This window comes from Hirsutella rhossiliensis (assembly GCF_020360975.1).
Source record: "Hirsutella rhossiliensis strain HR02 chromosome Unknown scaffold00018, whole genome shotgun sequence".
Lineage (NCBI taxonomy): Eukaryota > Fungi > Ascomycota > Sordariomycetes > Hypocreales > Ophiocordycipitaceae > Hirsutella > Hirsutella rhossiliensis.
Window position 1 is genome coordinate 493194 of NW_025408684.1, and position 15493 is coordinate 508686.

The following is a 15493-nucleotide window of genomic DNA, read 5'->3' on the forward strand; positions in this document are numbered from 1 at the left end:
GGAAGCGTGGCTTGTTGACGAGACCACGGCAGACACGCTGCATGTACTTTGTACCTTCGGCATGGGCCGAGCTGGCCGAGATGCTCTCTCCGTAATCGGATCCGCCAATAAACGCATTGGACTACTGTACTAATACTACTACTGTACTGTAGTACCTACCTACTGAAATACGGCACCGGAGCGGTGGACTGCCTGTACATGTGTACCTACCTATGTACCATTCAACCGTCTTTTCCTCCCGCAGACTCGCCTTCGTGTTTGGCGAGAGGGCCCGATTGTGCTGTACAGGCGCCTCTGGAAGTCTCTCGGAAGCCAATCATCAGAGAAGTCCCGACACAAGTTGCGCGAATTGGTTGCGAGAGACACAGAAGACAGTGCAGACAAGATCCAGGTGCGTTTGCTGATGTGCATGCCCGTGTCTTTGGATATGCGAGTCGGTCTAGGTACTCGATACCTTGCGGCCTGTCCTCCCACACTCCGATAAAACGTACATCCAAGGGCAATTTGGATGTATTGTACCGGCGGCACCTGAAGTTCTGCAGCCAACGCGTTACCTGCTTGCGTGGCAGACCAAACAGGTACAGACGAGAGACTGGCTCTGGGCGCCGACGGAAGAGCTATTCTTGTCAGCACTGCAGGGCGGCCTTTTCTTTGCTTTTCGCCTCCAGGTAGACCGTATCAAGGCACATCCGAGGCAGTGTCTTTGGCTGACACGGTGAGCCGAGAAGAGGACGCCTCAATGCTCACCCGCCACGGAGAACCGGTAATTAAGTTACAGTACGTGCAGCGCGTGCGTGTACCTTAAATGTACCTTATGTATACAGACCATACATCCATACATATGCACGATATTCTCCGCAAAGTGCCCCGTTACTGTACAGTACTTACGATGCCGCACAAACATGCAATAAGCCACTCGACGGTTCCAACATGCATTTTTCTTGCTGCAACCATCTACCAACACCACCACCGTCCAACTGCCACACCAACGGAAAAGAATCTGCTGCTGTTTCGGCCCGTTGGTTGCCAGGATGCCAGGGCCGGGCGAAACCCCCCCCCCCGCTCGAACTCGAACCGTGGCCCGGCCGTGATCCATCGGCGTCTAGACCACGGCTCCCCGGCGCTGATCCCTCCACGAACACGAGCCTCCAAGCAGCAAAGAGCACTGCCTGCCGCCTGCGTACTGCAGCTATGCAGCTATGCACGCGTCTAGTGTGCCGTGTCCATTTCGTGGCCGTTGAAGACCAGACCTCTTCTCCCATGTGGCCACGCGGCACTGTCGCGTATCGAGCTCGGCCCACTTGTTCCTCCTGTCCATCACTTTACACGATGCAGCAGAAGTCGTCGAAAGCAAGTGCCCCTTTGCTACCATCTAGCAGGCAAGTGTCTGTCGACCAACGTTGTCACGTATGTGGACTTCGTCTCATGGGAAACACTTCATCGCAGTCCATGCGTATATAACTCGTTCAACCTAAAAGGTTTTGTATCCCTCCTTCTAACCAGTAGACCCAATACGAAGGAGCCTCAGACAATTTCCATAGATTCAAGCCCACCATTTCCTTGTCATACAGTCCTCCATCAGCGGAGAAGAGTCCCTATGCTCGCAAGAATGCTCCCCACAGTCGCCTCTGTAGTGGCGGCCGAGCTGATCTCCGCGTCCTCGAGAAGGGACGCTGCCTGACCGCCGGCCTGGCCTCCCCGGACGATTGGAGGACGAGAACCCCCGATAGAGGGAACGCGGGATGCACCGCCAGCCTCGGCGGCCTCGTCAACCGGCGGCATGACCGGCCGGGACGCAGGAGCGGGACCGCGCGATGTGCTGGGAACCTCGGCGTCTTCGGGCGGGGGCGTTCCGGCCCGGGAAGACGACGGAGATCCACTGGACGCGCCTGAGGCCTCGCCGCCCTCCAAGGGCTCGGGCGTTGCGGGCCTCGAGGGCTCGTTTGCCTCGTCGTGATAAGGCGATCCGGGTCTGGACGACTGCCCGGAGAGGCTCTCATCGCCGCTCTCGGAGAAATCAGAGACATAACCGTCGTCCACGTCGGGCGGGTGCACGTTCTGCTGCTGCCGGAGCCGGTTGGCGACTTCCCACGGATCGGCCGGCCGGTCCATGTGGGCATAGCCATTCTCATCCACGTCATCAAAGGGAAGGGCAGCCGGCAGTCTGTTCTCAGGCTCAGCGGGCGGGTTGACATCTAGGAGTGCGGCGTTTTGTGCAGGCAGTGCTCCTTGATTGAGGCTCGTGGCGTCTTTTTTGCCCTCCGGAGCTGACGGCTTGTTATGCTTGGAGACCTTGGCTGGTTCGGGCGTCTCTCCCCACCAGCTGTGCAGCCAATTGCCTACCACGTCTCCAAGAACTGATGCGGGATCGTCGTGGGTCTCGGGCCGTTGGAGGTAGCGAGGATCTGTTGTGAGAGCTGGCCTGGCTTGGGCAGTGCTTGACAAGAGAAGCACAGAGAGCATGGCAAGCAGCAAGCGGTTGCGGGACCCGCGAATGGAAGGCATGATTGCTCTTTTGTCTATTGTCGAGTGACTGGGGACTGTTGATGTACATGCAAACAGTTTTCAGGCCGAGCAAGGAAATCCAACTATTTATATTCAACTTGGATTGACCCGTGGCCGTCTCTTGACCCGAGAGGCCAGCATCTACCGTTTTGTTTTACGTAAAGAAACGAAGGCTGAAATGGAAATCGATAAGAGCAGTCGACTCGCGGCCAAGACGTGCAATGCCCAGCAACAAGGGGGCCCGAGATGAACCCTTGTACGGCAGTTCCCCCTTTCCCCTACTCATGCAACTCGTCCTGCAACTCGTCCTGAGCGACGGCTACAGTCAAGACTGCCATGCCGGCGGAAGAGCCATTTAGAGTCACAAAGCGAGCAATGGTCAACTAGGTAAGGGATGCCTGTGTGTCACGGGCTGTGCCCGGCTGGTGGACCCGGTTGTACCGGGTCCGGTGGGTCGTGCTCCGGTGGCAACACCGGCCCCGCTCCGCGGACCCAGAAGCTGCGAGAACATTCCGAGAAGGGCAATATAAGCTCGCACTCGAGGCTACGCCTCGAGTTCAGCTTCTTTCCTCCTTAGCTCTAGATAGACAACACCTAGGCACCTGCTTGTTGAATAAACTCCGGGCCAGCCTTTCACATATCTAGAGCTCCTTCTAAATACCGCAAGCTGCAGACTGCTCGTCAGGATGGACCAGCAGAGTGAGAGCCCAAGTCTCCAGCAGCAATGGATTGACCAACGCATTCAAGAAGCGGTCAATGCGACTCTCAGCCCTCTACAGGACCAACTTTCCTTGCTGATGGAGCAACTCGGGCGAGCGCAGCCGCAGAGCGCCGACTTGCAATCGCCGCCAGTGGCACGAGGATTGGGCGAGAGCACGCCTGGCTTGGGCACGCCCTCCCAAAACCTGCGGTACTGGAATGCGGAAACCGTTGCCCAACCCACCCAAGTATGACGGCTCACGGAAGAGCTACTCCTCCTGGGCCAGGCAGATGCGAGACAAGCTGGACCTTGATGCACACTACTACAGTGGAAATCGCGAACTTTGGTACCTCATCAACTCATGTTTGGACGAGCGACCACAGCAAGTGGTCGCTACCTTTACGCCGCGGAGGCCCTGGGGTAGCTACGACCCCAAGAGTTCATGCGATACCTCGACCGAACCTACCAGGACAGCAACATCAATCCTGCGCTGCTGCCACGCTGAGAACTATGCGGCAGCGCGAAGACCAACCTCTCGCGTCCTTCCTTCCCCGATTCGAACAGGCATTAGCTGAAGCCGGGGGAGCAGACTGGCCGGACAGTGCAAAGATCGTATTTCTAGAGAACGCAATAAATGCACGCCTCCAAGAGAGTTTGGTCACAGCCGTCCTACCGACGACTACCAGGGATGGCTTGCGAGAGTTCAGGAAATTGCGGGCAGATTGGAGAGACTGAAACCCGGTAGGCAGCCGACGTCGACTGAGCGGACGCCTCAACAGCTACCAAGGCAACGACCCAAGGAGGAACCGGAGGACCCCGACGGAGATGTTAAGATGACGGACATCAACCGTATTGGCCACGAGTCGAAGGGTCGTCGACATGTCGATAAGAAGCCGAAGGATGAGCGCCGCTGCTATCGCTGTGGTCGGACGGATCATCTTATCGTGGACTGCCCAGCCCAGGTGGTCTTTCCTGGCGAAGGAAGCAACAGCGACCTAAAGCTGCGCGCATGAAGAAGCCCGATGCCGCAGATGATTCGGAATCAACCGCAGCATCCAGTGAGGACGAGTCGGCGGAAAAGACTAGCCCCGGGCGAAAGCGGGCGCCGGGGCCTGCAAAGGCAGACATCCGGGACTGGGAAGCGTTCAAGCCACGAATGAATAGTCGGACTGTATTAGTCAACGCGCGGGTAAACCGAGGCTATCGAATACGCGCCCTTGTCGACTGTGGATGTGACTGCTATGCCGTGATCGACGAAGCCCTTGTTCGGAAGCTGCGGATACCCTTCGTCGACTCGAAACCACGAGAAATTGGGGATTCTCAGAGTCAGCGAAGAGTGTCATATCCCCAGGGTCGTGGCTGTTGTGGTCGAGACAGCTGGATTTGACGAACGTGTCTTTGCATACGTGATCCCAAGCCTGGGCCAGGACATGTTCCTCGGCCGGCCTTGGATGGAGAGAAATCACGTCGTGTACGATGCTGCCAAGCAGCGAATGTACCATGGGAGGGCAGGTGTGACGATACGCCTCATTGGGCAGGAAGAGCCCGCCAAGATACGCGCGATTCGAAGCGCAAGACTCGTGTCGGCAGCCGTATTCACGGCGGAGTGTCGACGCGCAAAGAGACGCAAGAAGTGCAACGCGATCTCGATTCATGCAATCAGTTTGTCGGATATAGAGGGCGCTTCAGCCGAAGCCGCCAGTCGATCCGAGCGAGAAGGTCCCGGCAGAAGTGCTGAAAGAATTCCGCGACCTATTCTCACCAGAAGAGGCAATGAAGCTGCCGCCACATCGACCGGGTGTGGATCATGAAGTCAACCTGCAGCCTGACAAGAACGGCAACGAGCCACCCTTCCGTGGGGCCCACTCTACAACATGTCACGAGAAGAGCTGTTGGTCTTGCGAAAGACCCTGAAAGACCTGCTGGACAGAGGATTCATCCGAGCGAGTAGCTCAGCGGCTGCCGCGCCGGTGCTGTTCGTGCGGAAGCCGAATGGAGGGCTGCGATTTTGTTGCGACTACCGAGCGCTGAATGCAATCACCAAGCGCGACCGATACCCACTGCCCCTCATCGCGGAGACCCTGCAGAATCTGGCCAAGGCTAAGTGGTTCACCAAGTTGGACGTGGTGGCCGCTTTCCATAAGATCCGCATGGCTCCGGGACATGAGGAAAGACTGCATTTCGCACGAGGTTTGGGCTCTACGAGTGGCTCGTGTGCCCTTTCGGCCTGAGCGGCGCCCCGGCATCATTCCAACGATACATGAACAGTGTATTGCGCGAATGGCTGGACGACTTTGTCACAGCGTACCTGGATGATGTACTGATCTACTCGAGCGGTTCGAAGGCGGATCATGAGGCTAAGGTGCGACGAGTTCTCCAAGCACTCGCCGACGCTGGGCTGCACCTAGACCCAGCGAAGTGCGAGTTTTCGGTACAAGAGGTCAAATACCTTGGGTTCATCGTCAACGCAGGGAAAGGAATCGCCTGCGACCCCGAAAAGCAGCGCGCCATCCGCGAATGGGAGGCCCCGACCACGGTGAAGGGTGTCAGAAGCTTTCTGGGCTTCGCCAACTATTACCGGATCTTCATCCCCGACTATGCCAAGATCACGCAGTCTCTGGATGCCCTGCTTAAGAAAGGAACTGCCTTTCATTGGGGACGAGCGGAGAACGAGGCGTTTCAGGAGCTGAAGCGACGATTTTGCGAGTCACCGGTGCTCAAGCAGTGGGACCCGAGCCTCCCGACCTTTTTGGAGACGGATTGCTCAGGCTACGCATTGGGAGGCGTCCTGTCGCAGGAAGGCCCAGATGGACGTCGACACGCATGCGCCTTCTTCTCGAAGCGACTTTCGCCAGCGGAGTACAACTATCCCATTCACGACAAGGAGATGCTTGCCATCATGAGATGTCTCGACAACTGGAACGCCGAACTTAGGAGCTGCGGCCCATTTACAATCCTTACCGATCACCGCAACCTGGAGTATTTCATGACACGCCAGAAGCTCACGGAACGGCAGAGCCGTTGGGCAGCCGAATTGTCCCAGTTCGACTTCAAGCTCGAGTATCGACCGGGAAGCGAGGCTGTCGTGCCTGATGCGTTGTCCCGCCGTGAACAAGACAAGCCACAGGGCATTGACGACGAGCGGGAACAAGGAAGAATGATACAGTTGATACCGGATAGTGCCATTCCATCATCGACAAGAGCATGTATCAACGCGATGAGTTCTGACTGTTCAGAGGCATCCACCCTGCCGAAGATGAAGGTCTTCGAGGTAGCGGACCTGCAGCAACTCTGGGACGAAACGGTGGCGAAGGACTCGATATTCCGGGCAGCCTATAAGGCAGTCCGCGATCGCGAGCGTGCCTTCCCGCCCTCGCTGGGCCTGAAGATCCAGATTTCAGAATGTGCGATCGACGCAGGCAAAAGGCTGACATTCAGAGACCGTATTTGGGTGCCGGGTGGATCCGGAGAGGAGGGTAACCAGGAGGAAGCTGAGAAAGACCAGTTGAGAACCCGCATTGTGCAGCAGTCGCATGACTCTGTTGCGACCGGTCATCCCGGCAGGAAGGTACGCTGGCTATTGTGGCTCGGCGATTCTACTGGCCTGGGCAGTCCCAGCTGGTTCGCCGGTACGTAGCCAATTGCGACACCTGCGGCAGAGCACACATCTGGCGCCAGTCGAAAAGGTTTCTCAAGCCTCTGCCGATTCCAGATCGACCCGAAGCCATTTGTCCATGGACTTCATCACAGATCTGCCGCCTACTGGACTGAGCAAGGCAAGGTACCTGTGGGTGATTGTGGACAGACTGACAAAGGCTGTGACCTCGAGGTGATGGACAACATGGAAGCTGAGCCGTGTGCAAACCGTTTTCTCCAGTGTCATTACCGATTTCACGGAATGCCACGGTCCATCGTCAGCGACCGCGGAGCAACTGGCTAAGTAGGTTCTGGAAGAGGTTCTGCCGTCTTGCAGGTGTCACGCAGAAATTGAGCACGGCCTATCATCCTCAGACGGACGGAGGGCCAGAGAGAATGAACCAGGAGATCGAGGCCTACCTGAGAGCCTACGTGTCGTACGTGCAGGACGACTGGGGAACTGCTCCCTGCCGCGCAGCTGGCACTCAACAATCGTGAATCCGCAGCGACCAAGATCAGCCCCTTTTTCGCTGAGCATGGTTACCACGTCGATCCCATCAGCGTCGAGGAATCGGAAGAGCCACCGAGGCATAGAGAGGAAAGCAGAGCTGATAGCCTACTCAGTCGCCTGCAGGAGGTCAATGAGTACATGCAAGCAGTGATGGCCTCCTCACAGCAACAACAAGAAGAGGCTGCCAACGCAAAGCGACAGCCTGCGGAGCGATTTGAAGTTGGTGACAAGGTGTGGCTCTCGATGGCAAACTACAGATCGCCACGACCGTGCAAGAAGCTCGACTGGCTGCATCACAAGTACACAGTCACGAAGGTAATTAGTTCGCACGTTGTTGAGCTCGATGTTCGTGGCTCAATTTACCCGCGATTTCATGTTGACCTTTGCGGCGGGCGCATCAAGATCCGGCTCCTGGCCAAAGGTAGATGACGCACAGCCACCACCGGTACAAGATGAGTCCGGCACGGATCTGTGGGATGTCGACGAGATCCTCTGCGCGAGATGGAAGAAGCGCGGACGAGGGAATTCAGGCAAGCACTAGTGCGATGGACGGGCTACGCAGAGCCGACTTGGGAGCCAGTTGAGTGGTTGCAAGGAACAATTGCGATGAAGGCATTCGAGGACAAGTACGGGCCAATCAAGACCAATGATGGCCCTAGGGAGGTACGAGACGCTGGCAGGAACGCAAGAACCCGCAGACGCCGACCTGGTCGGAGGGGACAAGGGGGTAATGTCACGGGCTGTGCCCGGCTGGTGGACCCGGTTGTACCGGGTCCGGTGGGTCGTGCTCGGTGGCAACACCGGCCGCTCCGCGGACCCAGAAGCTGCGAGAACATTCCGAGAAGGGCAATATAAGCTCGCACTCGAGGCTACGCCTCGAGTTCAGCTTCTTTTCCTCCTTAGCTCTAGATAGACAACACCTAGGCACCTGCTTGTTGAATAAACTCCGGGCCAGCCTTTCACACTGTGTAAGCAGGGCCCAAGGAGCCACACACACACATCAACACAAGGATAATCTATCACTACGCAATGAGGCTAAGGGAAGTTGCAATCGAGTATCACGACATCTAGACTATTAGGATAGGGCTATATAGGCAGCTATATTAGGGTCTAGGAGAGGTATCTATACGTATACATATCCCCTTAGGTCTCATATAGCTAGAAGGAAGGCATGCATATTTATCACATCAATTCATTGCCCCTGATCACTTCCATATGCGCTCTCAAACACCCGTTTGAGAGTTAGCTTGCGTGTCTCCCCCGCCGATTTCGATACTACATCCTCGTATAGCTCGGCAAACAAACTCGAGTCAGTGTCGCCTATTCATGCGCTCGCACATAAGCTCGCACCCGGAGAGCTTCGTTAATCAAAGCCATGTGCGTACGAATGCAAGCCCGTGGTGCCCTGGGACTTGACTCGCCCCGTCGAGTTGCACAGAGACAACTCGAGTTTCCATCCTTAACCGCGGGGGCACAAGGCCAGGGACTGTCTGCTACCCCGGATAGCCAAGAAACGATATACCTCTTGAGTTATTTGCAGAAGCGGAGCACGCGAGTTCGCAACGTGTGGGCTGGCCGAAACTTGCGCACAATCAAAGCATCCCACGAGGCCCCATCTGTTTGGACCCTGATCGCCCATCAGCAGTCCACGGCCCACAAGACCCCCCACATTGGAAACTAACTGGATCCCACCAGAGGCTCGTCGGCGTTCTCGAACGTCGAATCATTGGGTTCGCGAACGGTCTCGCCTCCGGGATGGAAAGGGGACGGCATCTCGATTTGTGGGCGTCTCTCATTTTTCAAAGAGACGGTCAATGCCTGAATGCCAATTTACGGGCTGTCTTTATTCCATGCTTTTCAAGCGCAGCAATGTCATCATGCACGCCTGCTTACCTCAAACAGTCTCGAGGATTGCGTATCGACTCGGTGGGCAAGCAAGCACAGAGACTACCCCTGCGCGTCAGATATCCTTACCCTTGCCTCGACCGTCTCCCCTCCCCTCTACTTCTTGTCCGTCTTGTCGTCCTTCTTCTTGTTCTTCATGTATTTCTTGTCGTCCCTTTTGCCCTTCTTGTCCTCCCTTTTGCCCTTCTTGTCGTCCTTCTTCTTGTCCTTCTTGTCGTCTTTTTTGTCGTCTTTTTTGTCTTTGTCGTCCTTCTTCTTGTCCTTCTTCTTGTCCTTCTCGTCGTCCTTCTTGTCCGCCTCGTCCTTCTTGCTCTTCTCCCCATCCCCACTGCAGTTGCAATACACTTCAAGCTCAAACCTCATCCGACTCAAGTTCCGTCGATAACTATCACCGTGATCCAAGTTGTACGCGTGGCACATCTCGTGCAGCATCGTCTCACGCAGAGTATCCCGGTCCAGAAACTGTTTCTTGTTCACAGACGAGCGCAGACGTATAAATATATATGCACCTATGCGTTCGCTTGCTGGCTTGTACATTCCTACGCGGCTCCAAACGTCAGTCGAAGGTGCTAGACAACCAAACGGAGTCGCATACATGCCCTACCCATAACGTTTTTGTTGTCCGGGTAAATCTCTTTGAGCGTGTTGATCCTTAGCTGACGAGCCCTTATCAGCATCTTGAAGTGCACGGCCAGCTCCTCCATCAGGCGCTTGGCTTCGCCGCCTCGCGCCAGGCCCTTGATAGGGACAAGATGCATGGTTGTCGAGGGTTTTCTTTCGTCGCACAATGTGGCTCGTTCGGCGATGGGATGGATGACTGGAGAGGGATGGATGACTGGAGATGGATGATGACTGGAGATGGATGATGACTGGAGATGGATGATGACCTGGAGACGGTGGAGGGATAAAAGGGCGATGAAGAAGCTGGCTGGACAGGCCGGGATGAAAGCCGTGCCTGTAAAGTAAGTGAAACGCCCTGCCAGTGATTTGGCGCTTTCCATGCCGTTCATACCCCGCTCTCCGTTCACCACAGGCCTGTACGACGAGGCCGGCACTCAATCTCGAACAAGAATTCCATCATCTCGACTCACTGGCCCTGCTCACGCCGCCTGAGATGGCCGATAACGGATGCCTGCCTAGGCGACCCGGCACCAACATGCATGTACGCCTGGTTGCACGCTGAAATCCCCTTTGCCCAACAATGAAAACGACGCCTGCGGAGGAAACGGAACAAAACACGCCAAGGTTAGCATTCGCTGCTGTCCCAGCCTGCAGTCACACCACGTCTCGACAAGGCCAGCTTCTATGCGCAAAGTGACTTCAAAGTAACTGCTCTAGCAGCCCGCCCATCGACCCAACTCGCCTCAGTCCACCTCGAGAAGTCGAAACTTGTCCTCCCCCAGGGCATCCTCGACCCTCTCCATCAACGTCAGCACCTTTTCCTCCTCCAGCCGCCGGCCGATGACCTGCACGCCCACGGGCAGGCCGTGCATCTCGTCCGCGTTGTACAACTTGTAGGCTCCACGAGCGATGCCATTCAGTTTCCCGATGTTGAAGTCGCGAGGCAGCCTGTCCTTGGCCCGGTCCACGTGAGTCACGGGGATGACGCCCGCGCTGTAGTCAATCTGCCCCGTGTTAGCCGTCGCCGTCGTGGTCTGTGGACGGCAGGGAAAACGTACCAGGTTGAAGAGAAATGTATAGGCGCAGCTGCTCACTGCGTCGTGCATGCCATTGTGCGGCACGGCGGGCGTGGCGTTGGGGGGCGCAATGATAAAGTCCAGGCCGGCCCGGTCCCACATCTCGAACCAGCCGCGCTTGTATGCCTCTCTCCGGGCGATCAAGGCCCAGTATTCTTGGGTGCTTGTCGGGCTCCAGTCCCGGAGCAGGCCGGCCCAGAGTGGGTCGCGCCGGACATATCGGACCCAGAGATAGTGCACATACTTGACGAAGCGGGGAAGCTTGGCGTAGAAGCGCATCTGAGCGGCGCCGCGGTCGTTCCACTCGCCCGTGCGGAAGAAGTTGTCGACCGTGGCCAGGCCGTCGGCGCAGAGGAGGCGGGACGCGAGGTAGAGTCCCTCGTACGGCGAAGGGGGGTCGATCTCGACAATCTGGTGCCCGGCCCTGCGCAGGGCCGCCTCCGTCATGTCCAGAGCTCTCTTGCAGGCGGGGCTAGGGTCGATGACGCCGTCGGTGCGGAAGACGCCGACCCGGAGCCTCTTCTTGTCCCTGTACTCCTTGACCACGTCGGATCGCCATGGCATCGGGTGGCACGAGGGGTCGTAGTTCCAGGTGCCCCTCTCGAGGACTGCGCGGGTAAAGTAGGTGAGGTCGTTCATGGTTCGGGCCATGGGGCTGTAGACGGCGGGGACGCCATCCTGGCCGGGCATGCTGGTGGTCATTCCCAGCCGAGGCCAACGGCCGGTGGAGCACTTGAGCGAGTAGATGCCGGAGAAGTGGGCGGGGCAGCGAACGCTGCCGGCAACGTCGCTGCCGATGCCGATGCGGCCGCCGAGGGCCAGCAGGGCGCCCTCGCCGCCGGTGGAGCCGCCGGGGGTGTACTTGGGGTTGTAGGGGTTGGTGGAGCGGCCCCAGACGTCGTTGGCAGACTCGAAGCTGAGGAGGGTGATGGGGACGTTTGTCTTGACGTAGGGGACGGCGCCAATGTCCTTGAGCAGCCTGGTCATGGCACCATCCTCGGCCTTTGGGCTAAGGACGTTGCGGGTCATGCCGACGGAGCTGTCGTAGCCCTTGACATCGATTGTGTCCTTGAGGCTGACGGGGATGCCGGCGAGGGAGCCCTTGAAGTTGATGGAGCCGTCCTTGATCCACTTCTCGGCATCCTTGACAAGGACCTCGGTGACGCAGTTTGTCTTGTCGTGGGCGTTCAAGGCCACCTTTGTGTAGGTGCGCAGAAGGTCGGCTGCCCTGCCAGCATCGGCCTGGACATCACGGACGAGCTCCTCGATGGGCCTGCTGATGATGTCGCGATCCAGGGCGCTAAAGGGGGTTTTGTAGGCGGAGAGGGCGGCGATGCGACTGGCGCGCTCATCCTGCTTGAAGCGGCTGGTGGCGCGTGAGTGTCGGGGACGAACCATGGCACAGTCTGAGGAGGGCAGGATGGCTTGATACGTACCATTCTCGGCGATGCTGGAGATAGTCCAGCAGCAACATGGCGGCAGACGGCTGGACAAATGGAGAGACGACGACGAGGGGGTGGTGTGGTGGTGTGAGGGCGGGAGGGAGTTGTGGGTGTGGAAAAGGTTGGGCCAAAGCCAATAAATGCAGGTCAGAAGCAGCAGATGGATCGGGGTCGAGGTCACGAGATGGACCCAGGAGGAGCTAAACATGCCTCACCTCGGTCTCGCGAGACACTTCCCCGGCTCCTGTTAAGAGCCGGTGAGCCGGTACCTGGAGGATGAGGGCGGGCTGGTGCAGGTGGGGGAGGGGCGTGGAACCGTTGATAGCCGCCGCTAAAGACGCCTATAAAAGCCTCCCCCGCATCGTCTTGCGAGGATGCTTCAGGGGCCTGCGCGGGCCTGAGGCTTGGGGCTTGGAGGGGTCTGACGGGCATGGAGGTTGAAGTCAGCAGGGCTATAAGACCAAAAGCACTCAGAGAGAGTCCTGGCCATGGTCAATTGCCTCCATTACGGAGCACAGTACACCTTGTCCGGAGCCTGGTTAACTACGGGATGCGTGCTTGCAAGACACAATCCCGGCACCGACCGCCCAAGCGTGCAGTCGAGCCGGCGAAGCTCTGAGATTCCCTGAAGACTCGGCATCGTCTCTCGCTTCATCTACAGTTTGAAGCCGAGGTGGGCTGGGGGTCAGGGGGCCTTGTTGAGCTGAACCACTGAAGCAAGGCCATGACGGCTGCGCAGGCACACTAAATGGACACGATCCGGAAGGGAAGCGCATTGCAAATCCATACATGCAGAATTGCAGTATTACTGCAATTCAACTACCGCAATGCAAACAATCCGTAATCTTGTTCTTATGGCAGGCCCAGTGGCCAGTGATGCAAACAACAACAATAAACACGCCTAGGCGGCAGGGCACCGCCGTCCCGGCCCAGAGGCCCCTCCGGGACCCCCCGGGGCAGCCCAAGCGGCCAATCACGGAGCCGCCCCAGGCTCCCGTCCCTCCCCCCCGCAATCCCTGCCGCTGCACAGTACGTACCTACAGGGGCGAGCTGTTGGCCGTCGCGAATCTCTGGCTCCCAAAACACAAATAGCCTGGAGCCTTTTCTCCTTCATATCGTCATGAGCCGAGTCTAGACCGCCAAACTCCCTCTCACCCTCTCCCCTCCATGCCAAGAGCCGCAGAGCCGCCGCAAACATGTCTGCCGACGACCAACAGTTTCTAGACGTGGTATGTCTCCGAGCATGGTGGCTTCCCGTTTCCATCGCTGACGGCAACCCCGGCGCAGCTCTCCAGCATCCCCGTGCATCTCCGCCGCTACACTGACGACGTCGCCGGCTTCGTCGACCGCGGCGTCGACCGCGCCGCCGACGCCGTCCGCGAGACCCTCTCCTCGACCGCCTGGATCCCCGACTCGATCCGTCCCAGCCCTCCCGCCAGACCCCCTGCCGCCGCCGCCGCAGCAGCAGCCGCCGCCGCAGCCTCGCGCCTCGAGTGCCTGCAGGCCTGGGTCGTCCGGCACAAGGTCCTGACGGGCGTCGTCGTCGTCGTCGTCGGTGCTACCGCCTACAACGGCTACCGCAGGAGCCGCAGGCTGAAAAAGGCCCGCCGCGCAAAGAGGGCCCGCAACGGCGGCCGCACCGACGTCGTCGTCGTCGCTGGGTCGCCGACCTTGCCCTTGACAAAGTCCCTCTCCCTCGACTTGGAGAGGCGCGGCTTCGTCGTCTATGTCGTCTGCAACGCTGCCGAGGATGAGGACATGGTCCATGCCTTTGCCCGACCAGACATTCGGCCTCTCACCATCGACACGACAAACGTACAAACGCCCCCCTTGTCTCTCCCGCTGTCCCCCCTCGTCTTGCTGACCACGTCTCTCCAGCCCCCTCGCGCCGGCGCGGCCATCGAGCGCTTCGCGGGCTACCTGCAGTCGCCGCAGTCCCCCGGCCCCCAGATCAAGCCCAACCAACTGACGCTCAAGTCCGTCATCCTCATTCCCAGTCTCCACTACCAGACGTCGCCCATTGCCACCATCCCGCCCTCGAGCTTCGCCGACCTCTTCAACACGCACCTCCTGCAGCCCATCCTCACCATCCAGGCCTTCCTGCCGCTGCTCACCTCGCGCCTCAACCCCATAGGCGAGCGCTGGGTCCCGCCAAAGGTCCTTGTCTTCACCCCCTCCATCATCTCCTCCATCAACCCGCCCTTCCACGCCCCCGAGGCCACCGTCTGTTCCGCCCTCGCTGCCTTTACCGAGGTCCTGACGGCCGAGCTGCGGCCCCTCGACATCCCCGTCACCCACATGCAGCTCGGCACCTTTGACTTTTCCGGCTTCGTCCCCAGCCGTTCATGCCCTTCGCTGGGCCCATCGTCCGGGAGGCCGCACGATACCCTCGGCTGGCCTGACGGCGCCCGCCACGTCTACGGCCGTAACTTTGTCGCCCAGACCAGCTCCGCGGTCTCGGGCGGCCGCATCCGGGGTCTCCGCGGCTCTTCCCTGCGCTGTCTGCACCACACCGTCTTCGACGTCATCGACGGCTCCATCACGGGCGACTCGGTCCGTGTCGGCCTCGGCGCCAGTGTCTACGGCCTTGTCGGCCGCTGGGCCCCGCGCGGCCTCGTCTCGTGGATGATGGGCGTCCGCAGGGTCGACGAGTTGTCGGCCTGGAAGTCCAGCTCCGACGAGGGCACAGCGCGCGACGACGTCGATGAGGGCGACTCGGCCATCATGTCGTCTCACGAATTTGTCGCCGTCCCCTCGGAACGCAACGTGTGGAACTCGGACACGGCCGAGAGCAGCCTCTGGGTGCCGTCCATAGCCGAGTCTTCCTAGACAACGGGCTACCATCGGAGTAGCGTGTATATTGGACGGGGCTGGGGAAGGAATGCGACAGCTTGGTTTTTCATGAGTCCAGCTATTCCTTCAAACCTTGCATGTGCGAGAGGAAGATCCGGCGAGATCCCATACTCTTCATTCACTTTTGCAATAGACGTGGTCACGACTCTCGAGTGTTGCCGCGTGACATGTGGTGCTCTCGAATTTTTGGGAGAGGCGTAAACAGTCGTAGCAGAGTATTTTTCAACCCGCGACAGACATCTGA

The 15493-nt window shown here is 58.5% G+C and overlaps 5 protein-coding genes across 5 annotated transcripts; 2 read left to right on the forward strand and 3 right to left on the reverse strand.

The window, feature by feature from the left end:
* Positions 1–1578: 1578 nt before the first annotated feature.
* On the reverse strand, positions 1579–2505 carry HRG_10947 (uncharacterized protein; the record flags this gene model as incomplete). Its single annotated transcript, XM_044869417.1, has 1 exon — positions 1579–2505. The coding sequence occupies one exon, from the start codon at positions 2503–2505 to the stop codon at positions 1579–1581; it is 927 nt and encodes a 308-aa protein (XP_044715368.1).
* A 2574-nt stretch (positions 2506–5079) lies between these two features.
* HRG_10948 (reverse transcriptase (RNA-dependent DNA polymerase) domain-containing protein) lies at positions 5080–6842 on the forward strand (the record flags this gene model as incomplete). The annotated part of the gene is made up of 3 exons (XM_044869418.1): positions 5080–5184; positions 5251–5395; positions 5509–6842. The coding sequence occupies 3 exons, from the start codon at positions 5080–5082 to the stop codon at positions 6840–6842; spliced, it is 1584 nt and encodes a 527-aa protein (XP_044715369.1).
* A 2511-nt stretch (positions 6843–9353) lies between these two features.
* Positions 9354–10015, reverse strand: HRG_10949 (WLM domain-containing protein; the record flags this gene model as incomplete). The annotated part of the gene is made up of 2 exons (XM_044869419.1): positions 9354–9796; positions 9862–10015. The coding sequence occupies 2 exons, from the start codon at positions 10013–10015 to the stop codon at positions 9354–9356; spliced, it is 597 nt and encodes a 198-aa protein (XP_044715370.1).
* Positions 10016–10621: 606 nt separating this feature from the next.
* Positions 10622–12428, reverse strand: HRG_10950 (amidase domain-containing protein; the record flags this gene model as incomplete). The annotated part of the gene is made up of 5 exons (XM_044869420.1): positions 10622–10882; positions 10937–11126; positions 11199–11632; positions 11729–12320; positions 12391–12428. 5 exons carry the CDS (start codon positions 12426–12428, stop codon positions 10622–10624), a joined length of 1515 nt encoding a protein of 504 aa, XP_044715371.1.
* Positions 12429–13592: 1164 nt separating this feature from the next.
* HRG_10951 (uncharacterized protein) lies at positions 13593–15225 on the forward strand (the record flags this gene model as incomplete). The annotated part of the gene is made up of 3 exons (XM_044869421.1): positions 13593–13625; positions 13684–14211; positions 14275–15225. The coding sequence occupies 3 exons, from the start codon at positions 13593–13595 to the stop codon at positions 15223–15225; spliced, it is 1512 nt and encodes a 503-aa protein (XP_044715372.1).
* Between the last annotated feature and the right edge of the window lie 268 nt (positions 15226–15493).